At 39.2% G+C, this 10,661-nt stretch overlaps 1 protein-coding gene across 2 annotated transcripts; it reads right to left on the bottom strand.

The window, feature by feature from the left end:
- Positions 1-482: 482 nt before the first annotated feature.
- On the bottom strand, positions 483-7,406 carry LOC121530902 (ubiquitin-conjugating enzyme E2 D4). Of its 2 annotated transcripts, none has more exons than XM_041836262.2 (7): positions 7,156-7,406; positions 4,507-4,570; positions 4,255-4,286; positions 4,069-4,146; positions 3,865-3,970; positions 3,041-3,134; positions 483-1,938 (listed from the first exon to the last, which is right to left on the bottom strand). In XM_041836262.2, exons 1-7 carry the CDS (start codon positions 7,177-7,179, stop codon positions 1,893-1,895), a joined length of 444 nt encoding a protein of 147 aa, XP_041692196.1. In that variant the 5' UTR covers positions 7,180-7,406; the 3' UTR covers positions 483-1,892. The 2 variants fall into 2 exon arrangements, with proteins under 2 accessions (XP_041692196.1, XP_041692197.1); XM_041836263.2 differs by lacking the exon at positions 7,156-7,406 and adding an exon at positions 6,548-6,633.
- Between the last annotated feature and the right edge of the window lie 3,255 nt (positions 7,407-10,661).

Here is a 10,661-nt window from a genome sequence, read left to right on the forward strand (position 1 = left end):
TATAAACACTTAAATGGCCAACTTTCTTATACTCCCTCCCCCCACTACTTTTTATTCCCTTTCCATGTCAACATTAGACAGTTATAACCTGGTTTAAAATAATCTATGGCTCAAGACAGATGCAGTCTAAATAATCCAGCACCTGCACAGGTTTATGTTGACTTTAGATTTGATATTACTAATGGAAGATGAATCACAATGGTGGTCATTTTAGTGACATCAATCAATCAAGCTTGCAGAATACTACGTTACAAATGTACTGCACATGTACACTGCTGCAGACCCTCTGGAAAAATAAAGAGAAAGTACATTTCCAATGATGAGAACAAAACCTCAAGACATCTGCTAAAACAAATATGCAGCTGCCACGATCCAGGTTACAATGTTAAGATGTAAAAGGCATGGGAAACATTTGTGAAACACCTAGTGAACCTTCACAATTAACCATGATGACAAATACACCTGAAGTTACTCACATGAACTAAAAATGTAACTAAATGTTTATTCATAGATCTGAAACAGTTTGTCATTAAAGGAAGTATTTTCAAGCTCCCATCTAAAAAGAATTACTCCAGTTTTAACCAATGGCATATTCAAAGCATTAGTATGTGCAGTGTCTATCCAAGCATGAACAAAAACTGTTTGAAAACATTCACATCAGTGTTTTTACAGTAAAACAATGTGATAAATTGAGAAGGGAAAGGGAAAGCTAATAAATGACCCATGTCAGACGTCACAAAAGACAACTTCTGGATTAAAGCAGCAGCTCAGTGTGCAAAACAGAAGGTCTGGTCATTTCTCACACCATAGGTCACTACAGTGCCCTTCACAGACAGGTGAGTTGGATATATACCTGAGCTACTGTATTTAGAAAGTGGCACTGTATGGCTGGGAGGAGTTAATCTCATAGAGATTAGCTTTACCAGGGTTTAAGTGTCTCTTTACAGTAGGATGTTATATGGCAAGATGCTAGCCCTGGATGGATCTAGGACAAGAAAAGGGGACATAGATGACACCGGTGAGAAAAGTAGTGGCAGTTTCAGAACTTTCTCCCTGGTCGCTTGCCCATGAGCACAGATACCAGTCCAACCCAGGGCAGCTCACCTTGATAGCACCTCTCTCCAGGCTCTCCAAAGACCACCTGTCACTGCATTTGGGACATTTCCAAATGCATTGAGTGATAAAACAAATTGGCTCAGGGGGAAACAGAACGACTTAATCATCTCACATTATGTCTGGGTTTGAGACTAACTCGAGACAGTCTCTCAAGATTTTGTGGGCAATAGAACCTCGCTGATGGATATAGCCATGCACCATTGTGTGCTGAGCACTCCACCTCAAATTGCACAGCTAACATCTGAGAAGAGGTTATTACAATAATACAGCAAGGCCACTGAAAACATTAACATAATAATACAAGACATCCAGAGGGGCAAAGAAAGTACCTTTGAAAGGAGGGAGAACCAAGCTGCTAACTACTCCCCTCCAAATTCAAACCCAATGTTTCAGCATTCAGTAGAATAACACAATGATATCATTATGGTAATAACAACAGTGATCATAATAATAAGAGTGAATAGTAACACTGATAATAATAGTCACAATAGAAGTAGTAATAGTTAAAGTCTGGGTGTGGTGGTCTGGACCATGAGGAGGTTCCAGTCTTCCACAAGGGAGTGCTTTCAGGAGTTCCTCAGCAGATCCGTACAAGTCATGAAGAACGGCACATGGCAGCAGCTCGGCACTTAGTAGCCAGGTTGCACTGTCCCTTATTTTATCACTTCCTTCTCCAACCCGAGTGTCTAGTTATGTTTCCCCTCTTGTTCGTTTGCCTTGTGTTAATATTGAACATGTTTATTTTCTTCTTTTAGTGTTTAATTTCAAAGGCATTCTCACATTGCATACTTCTGTGTCCATTCTCTTGCTAGTCTGTTGTACCTGTAAAACAAAATGGAAGGTTTGCACTATACCAGAAAAACTAAACTAGCACACTGGTATTCTTGAATATTCCACAAATAATTGAATGCACCATTAACCAGGTTTCCATCCAACCTTTTTTTGCGAGTTAAGTACATGTTGGATTAAAAACAGTCACGACAGGCCTGATGGAACAGCTAATTAAAATCGGTAAACTTTCCAAATGTCGACAAAACACGACAGACAAGGGGAGATATTTTTATGTCTGTAAAATTAATTATGCGAGAAAAGGCGATGGAAATGCCTTTATGTGCAAATATTGATATAACCATCATACTGAAGTAAACGGAGTCACACGATGATATGTTGTGTGGTCCTCCCACTACGACAAAAAAGCATGCAGTTTATTAGGCTACAGATGAAATAAGTTATGATGAACTTCACAGGGTGGTGAAAGTGCACAGTGATGAGTGGTGATGCTCCTTTCCAATAAATATCGAGGGTTTTATTCTGGTGACATGATGATCAATGCTTGGCTGACGTTTGACAAATAAAAATAATCTCGCTCTTTTGTCCATAATCTCATCACGAAGGCTATCCTACATGCACTGTATCTGCAAATTGTTGGCTAGAGCGCACGTGCCAAGACCAGAGTGGGCACATTCGCAATGTAACGAAACATTTTTTCTGACAAAACCATCACTAGAGTTGAAAATGCGATGGAAACCCATTTAACTTGTATTTTACTCAGTACATGGGAATTTAACCACAAAAGTTGTTTTTATGTGCACTGTGTCATCGCATAGAGCCTTTTATCCACAACAGGTCAATTTGATGGAAACATCTCTGGTAGGAAAATGCGCATATTGTTTTTATGCAGATTTTAGAATATTCACATGAAAATCTGTCACCAGTTGGATGGAAACCTAGCTACTGTTACCAATGTTTTGGTCAATAGACCTTCACCAGGGTTGACTGAAACGTTGGTAACAAATTAATGTCTATTGACCAAAACGTTGGAATTAAAGATACATTAAATTGTTTGTGGACTAGGCCCTATTCAAGAATACCAGTATGCTGGAGTTTCAAAGCAAGGGAATCAAACACTGTATGGCACACTCACTTTTCCCTGTCAGCTTTGTAGGTGTGTGCAATCTCTGGTACAAGCGGGTCATCTGGGTTCGGATCGCAAAGCAGAGAGCAGATTGACAAGAGAACTAATAAAGAATGGAAAAAAAATAAAAAAATCAACTTTGGATAGCTACATCTAAACCCCCTCCAGCTGCACACACACTCACACGACAACAAAAATAATATCTAATATATTTTATTATCCAAAAAGTAAGCCAATTATCCGTGCATTTTCTTTAAGGGGAACCATGAGCCTTTAATACATCTACACACAGCTCACATCCATATTGCTATAACAACAGTTACTGTTGACCACCTCTTTATCTGAGAGCTATAAAGTGGCACATGATGATTGCCCTTTTCAAGTCTAAAAATTAAATATTTATTATTCTGACACTATTTGAAGTAGAAAATAAAACACTAAACACAATAATGGATTGCTGAATTTGATCCCTAATTGTATTGTACATTATTACCAGGAGAGACATTGACTAGATCAAACAATGGTTTATTTAAAATGTTAGGCCTACTCTTAAAATATTAAATTACTGCTTTTCTACAAACCACCTAAATTTGTATGCTCACAGTTCTAAAATAAGAGAGAGATAATATTCTGTCTGGTTGTCATGTAATCCAAGGGTCTTTTGCATTATATTTAAATATTATTATTATTATTATTATTATTATTATTATTATTATTATTATTATTATTATTATTATTATTATTATGTAACATAGTTATACTGCATGTAATGCCAGGAAATATTACATTCCAACCCCATGTCAGATCCTATACCAACATTCACAGGGGCTTACCTTTTGATACAGTGAGTGCAGGCGACCATTGCGATCTCAATATATCCAGACAAATACTTCCATTGCTGTTGATATTAGGGTGGTAGATTTTTGTCGTGAACGCAACCTGCAATTTAATTAAGTATTTTATAAACCAGCACTTACTTCTAGCACTATGAATTGTGTTTCCTAATGTCAACTGATCTTATGTGCTTTTTTACTCACCTTTGGTGGTTTGAAGGGGTAATCTGTAGGGAAGTGAATAGTCAAGAAGAACACCCCTCCCTGATAAGGACTGTCATTCTAAAATAATAAAAGAAAAACATGTTTAGAAAGAGGATAAGAATACCCTTAAAGCTTATTGATGCTAAGCTATATGCTAATAAGAGAAAGGGAAATTAAATCACATACCGGACCCATTATTGTTGCCTGCCAGTGAAACACTAAATAAAATTACAAATGGGTTACAATTAATACAGAACAATGTCACAGCCTCGCCCATCGCGTGGTTGCCCATCAAAAGTTGCCTAAATGTAAGTATTGCGTATGCAATACTGAATGTCTGACAAACTGGCACTAACTGTTTTAAAAACATTCCGACATGGCAAATGTCATTGATGTTATTAATATAAAGGATTTATCCACTAGCTCATCCCTACTTACAATCATCTCCAACTGGTCCCGCTGAGCACTGTGCAGGTGGATCCCTCTGCAAATCTGTCAGTTCCTAAAGAGATGAATAATAATAATAATGCATAAATACAGGCAGTGTCTAAAATTTTATTTTTGTATCCACTACTAGCCGATGTGGCCAATAAGTAGAAAATTCAGTCATGGATATAACTGTGTCATTGATATATATTTTCTAAACAGATTGCTGTTGTCTCTGCAATTCTGCATGTCTTTAAAAAAAACTTGGCATAGGTAGTCACATCGGGGTCGTATTCACTAGTGCACACCGTTGCTTTGCAACGAAAACAAGAGTTTCTTATTGGACAAGATCAGGTAGTCCCTCCCAGTTTCAGTCCGTTTCTGTTTTACCTTTATTTAACCAGGTAAGCCAGTTGAGAACAAGTTCTCATTTACAACTGCGACCTGGCCAAGATAAAGCACAGCAGTGCGATAAAAACAGAGTTACATATGGGGTAAAACAAAACATAGTCAAAAATACATACAGTGTGTGCAAATGTAGCAAGTTATGAAGGTAAGGCAATAAATAGGCCATAGTGCAAAATAATTACAATTAGTATTAACACTGGAATGATAGATGTGCAAAAGATGATGTGCAAATAGAGATACTGGGGTGCAAATGAGCAAAATAAATAACAATATGGGGATGAGGTAGTTGGGTGGGCTAATTTCAGATGGGCTGTGTACAGGTACAGTGATCGGTAAGGTGCTCTGACAACTGATGCTTAAAGTTAGTGGGGGAGATATGAGTCTCCAGCTTCAGAGATTTTTGCAGTCCGTTCCAGTCATTGGCAGCAGAGAACTGGAAGGAATGGCGGCCAAAGGAGGTGTTGGTTTTGGGGATGACCAGTGAGATATACCTGCTGGAGCGCATACTACGGGTGGGTGTTGCTATGGTGACCAATGAGCTAAGATAAGGCAGGGATTTGCCTAGCAGTGATTTATAGATGACCTGGGGCCAGTGGGTTTGGCGACGAATATGTAGTGAGGACCAGCCAACAAGAGCGTACAGGTCACAGTGGTGGGTAGTATATGGGGCGTTGGTGACAAAACGGATGGCACTGTGATAGACTACATCCAATTTGCTGAGTAGAGTGTTGGAGGCTATTTTGTAAATGACATCGCCGAAGTCAAGGATCGGTAGGATAGTCAGTTTTACAAGGGCATGTTTGGCAGCATGAGTGAAGGAGGCTTTGTTGCGAAATAGGAAGCCGATTCTAGATTTAACTTTGGATTGGAGATGCTTAATGTGAGTCTGGAAGGAGAGTTTACAGTCTAACCAGACACCTAGGTATTTGTAGTTGTCCACATACTCTAGGTCAGACCCGTCGAGAGTAGTGATTCTAGTCGGGTGGGCGGGTGCCAGCAGCGTTCGATTGAAGAGCATGCATTTAGTTTTACTTGTTTCTAGTGAATATGACCCTGATTCAGACACTGAGCAACACAGTGAGGAAATGTGACAAAACTGACATTCAGATAGGGAAAAATAAATAGGCTAGGCCTACATCACATAGTCTGGTTGAGCACTGAGTTGGGGTGAAGGGTGTCACTGCCAAATTAACTACCAAAGACTCTTCTCAACTTTGACATTTAGGCTTATATGACCAGTTTTATGCATACAATACAAAAGGTAACATATCATACTAATTGGAGTGTCTCGAATTTACTTGTACTATGTTACAGCTATCCCTGAGTCCAGGTTGGTTTTACTCTACAGGCCCTTACTTAGTTGTACCATACTGTGAAGTGATAATGTTACTCCATACCAAATATCCCTACTCATGACAACTTTTAATACATTGAGAATACAGAAAAAATACAAACAGACCACTGTTGCAATTGTTCACCAAAATCACATATTTTAACTGATATGGACCACTAGTGGTGTACCATTTGAGTTAATATGGTATGACGTCACTATCATTGCTGTACATAAATAAAATACACTTTCTCTATAATCTAGTTAGCTAACATTGTATGCAAACGCTGTCCATTCTGTTATAAATACACTTGCCTGCCCCAGTGCCCCATTTGCCATTCCATATATGGCAACATCGGGATTCAGTATTTGGCAACCTGCAAACAGCTGTTATATGTCACGCGTGCGCATTACCTTCCAGCACACTCATTCATGATGGAGCAAAGATGGCAAAAGATAGGTACCATTAGCAAGCTAACGTTAGCCTCAAATTGTACTTTCTCACCCGGTTCGTCAGACACAAATACATGACTAACTTGCTTATTTATTGTTACACTTGCAATGTGGTCATATTACTTGTACCCCAACCAAATACAGTTAGGTATGTACAGGCCCGTTACATTAGTTAGCTGCTAATGTTAAGTGAGGAATGCTAACTAGCTAGCAAAAAAAATACTGTCCTGTTAAGCTAACAGCTTAGCATAGCCAGCATGAAATGCGTCAATTGCAAAAGGCCACCATTGGTTTCTCGTCTTTGTCTATCTGCCAAGTATTTAAGGAGAGCACAAACAAGTGCTTGTTACATTAAATGTGGCAAACCATCTTGGAGAACCATACTTAATGTAAACATAGCTAACAAATTAGCTGACTAGTTGCAACGCAAAATGGCAGGAAGAAATAAGCAAACAATAACAAACACTCACCTTTTGAATTCTTTTCAACGCCATTGCTCGTTTAATTAGATATGGCTCTCTAATACACTTGGCACAGATACTTTGGTTTAAATTACGATGTTTTTCAAACCACTCACTTTGTGTGTATATAAATAATGTAACAATCGTGGGGGTTTTCGAATAAAACTGCCGTTTCCACGGTAGAAGGTTGGCTAGTTCTTCGTCGCGGTTTTGCTAGCTTTCTCACCCCCCTCTCTCCTTCCACTCACTGGCAGCTTCCACTGCTGCTGGAGAGCATTTCCGGAATATCGCGAGACGAATAATTAATTGGACAGCTGACAAATTGTAGTTATTTTGATTGAAATTAATTTAGGCCTAGCTACACTCTTTGGCCTAAGTACTCTATCTCCTGACAATGAAGGCATTTATTCTATACACATGACTATCGAATCATTGACTGCCCTACTTTTGTTAGTAGGAACATCTATATCCTTCTGATAGTTTTGTAATTATTGATTCATAATTGATTTAGGTCAGGTGTGGTGCAGATTATTATTGTGGCTAATTAGCTGGATAAGAGGAACCAAACATTAATTTAATTGTTTTCGAAGTTGGTATCCTGTTTGGACCCCTATGCCAAAGACATTCAACATTGTAAGCCTATTCCAACAAGAGTCTGATCTTGCAAAATAATGTGGATGATGTGGGTACAAAATATTCAAATTCATTTGAATGGAGAGCTCAAACAAAATAACCATAATAAGCATCAATTTATAGGGGAAATCATTTAGCAAGCAGCCGCACGCACAACAACTTAATAAATCACACATCTGTCCACAAGATGTCCCTGTTTACTTCAGGGATAAGCATGGCCCGCTGATCTAAGGGCCCTACAGTTAACTCACACAGTAAACTCACACATCTAACGAATCATGCACACCAATAACATAACTATTCTCATAGTGCTATTGACGAGCTTTAATAGAACCTATATCAGTTTGTCAACAATATTTGTTGGGGGAAAGAAAAGTATTTGTGGATCCAAAGTTTGCATGAATATTTTTTTTCTTCGGAAAGAGTTTGTATGGACACCTTGGCTTTATATATTTTTTATGTAGTAAGATATAGCTACATTTCTTATTTTACGGTGCATCTATATTCACCATGCATTCTTGAGTAGAATAGATTCAGATGTGCATGTATTCTATACTGAACAAAAATATAAACGCAACAATTTCAACGATTTTACTGACTTACAGGTCATATAAGGAAATCAGTCAATTTAAATACATTCATTAGGCTCTAATCTATGGATTTCACATGACTGGGCAGGGGCGCAGCCATGGATGGGCCTGGGAGGGCATAGGCCCACCCACTTTGGAGCCAGGCCCAGCCAATCAGAATGAGTTTTTCCCCACAAAAGGGCTTTATTATAGAGAGAAATACTCCTCAGTTTCATCAGCTGTCCGGGTGGCTGGTCTCAGACAGCGTTTTATTGTCCCCAGCACAAGGTGCACCTGTGTAATGATCATGCTGTTTAATCAGCTTCTTGATATGCTACACGTCAGGTGGATGGATTATCTTGGCAAAGGAGAAATGCTCACTAACAGGGATGTAAACAAATTTGTGCACAAAATTGGAGAGAAATAACCTTTTTTGTGCGTATGGAAAATTTCTGGGCTCTTTTATTTGAGCTCATGAAACATGGGACCAACACCTTACATGTTGCGTTTATATTTTTGTTCAGTATATTATGTTTCTTCAAAATGATACATTTTACATTTTAGTCATTTAGCAGACGCTCTTATCCAGAGCGATTTACAGTTAGTGAGTGCATACATTTTTTATTTTTTTATACTGATACAAAACAACAGTTATGTAAGTTGTTAGGGTTTTGAAGAAATGTACAAAACATTTAGCCAATAGGCTACACTACATAGTCACGCACATTCAATTGTAGAAACCACATACATTTGCTTTATATTAGATTTTCTATATAGCTTTGTCAAGTACCATGGTGATAGACCAAGGGATTGTTCAGTCAATATCAAATCATTGTAAAGGCGTATTCATCTGTGAGTCAGCTGCATGCTCCAATTTCTGCACAGCCTTGTCTTGCAAAGCCCCATGAGTTTCCCTTTATATGTCTTAAACAAGGGTGAAAAAAGAGCTCTCATTATTTTAGTGAGTATCTATGAATGGGTGGCAGTGTTCATTCTTCTTAAATGGCTGCTTCAATGTCAGGTTGAGGATCCTATCGTCAATGTGACACTGAGAAGGACCATTTTCCTTTGGAAAGCTAGAGATTCCTTCAGATAATATCTTATTGTTTGCTCATCTCTGGGCTCTCAATGACCCGACTGTCCTCAGGGCCTGCCTGTAATCAGATTCAGCCAGCCCAGCAGTAGAGGTGGCAGTTCCGGGCCTAGTGCAGCAGGGGCCTAGTGTGCTGACTCTGCCTACTTGCTAAGGACATTTATCAGCATGGAATTGAAATCCCCCACACTCTCTGTTGCCTTCAAGCCTCAGCTTGAAAGGCTTCCCACAGTCATTCCACCACTGTCTCCTTAAATGTAAATGTGCACTGTTTGGCTACTGTGGGCTTTTAAACCCGCATTCGTTCTTCAACGAGGTCCGGAGGGCCACACTGAAAATGTGTTATTTTCCTTGCTGTAAAAATTAGCAAAAAATAATCCTCTATCCATCGTTTTGGGAATTTTAGATGCTCGCTCACTGTCTAGTGATTATTAGCGAGCTGGACAGTCAAGAAACTCTATGAATATAGGTCCATTATCATTTGTACACAGTTTTGATTTGGTTTTAGTCATTTTAAAGTATATTGATTTAGTTTTTTACTCAAACCACCCACGGGCTGGATTGGACCCCCTCGGCCCGCGGGCCATATGTTTGACACCCCTGCACTAGAGAGCCCTAAACCATCATACCATCCTGCATTAATAGCCATCAAGGACTGTCTGTCAGGGTGATATGGTAGAGAACAAACCTTCTAGGCAGAGAGCAAAATGTAGTTTCCTTGTTTCTTAGGTAACCCATTACAAGCAGTTAGGGAAATCCCCACCTATCCCCTGCAGTTGGGAGTTTTTAATTACACCATTGGCGCCCCCCGGATTTAAAGGGATGTATGTGTCTTGCAGTGGATGCCCAGGGACAGGTATGATATGGGTGGGGTGTCGAGGGTGGGGGGTTGGCTGACCTCTCTCTCTCAACTAAAGACAATGGAATATAGTGGTGTAATTTGAGATCATGGACAAGGCAGTGTGTTTCTTACAAGATGTCGCTCTCGAACCAAGTCTTCATCAGAGGATGTCTCACTGTCAGAAACTAAGGGTTCTTGTCATTTCATTCCTTAAACCCAAGCTACGTTTTAACATGTTCCGTTATTGAGCTAGTCTCCACCATCAATCCTAGGCAAACCTGCTGTGACAACCCACTGGGCACAGATGTCAGTTCAATGTCTAGTTTTGATGTACATTTGGTTGAGCTGTAAACTAAATGAATTCAACGTGAAATCAACA

Source organism: Coregonus clupeaformis, chromosome 18 (assembly GCF_020615455.1).
Source record: "Coregonus clupeaformis isolate EN_2021a chromosome 18, ASM2061545v1, whole genome shotgun sequence".
Lineage (NCBI taxonomy): Eukaryota > Metazoa > Chordata > Actinopteri > Salmoniformes > Salmonidae > Coregonus > Coregonus clupeaformis.

Bases quoted from the DNA above. Each gene is read 5' to 3' on its own strand.
- LOC121530902 (XM_041836262.2), bottom strand. From the start codon at position 7,179: ATGGCGTTGAAAAGAATTCAAAAG. The intron at 4,571-7,155 runs GTGAGTGTTTGT...TCATCTCTTTAG, and splicing joins CGTTGAAAAGAATTCAAAAG to GAACTGACAGATTTGCAGAG. The intron at 4,147-4,254 runs GTATGTGATTTA...TTATTATTTTAG, and splicing joins AGGCAACAATAATGGGTCCG to AATGACAGTCCTTATCAGGG.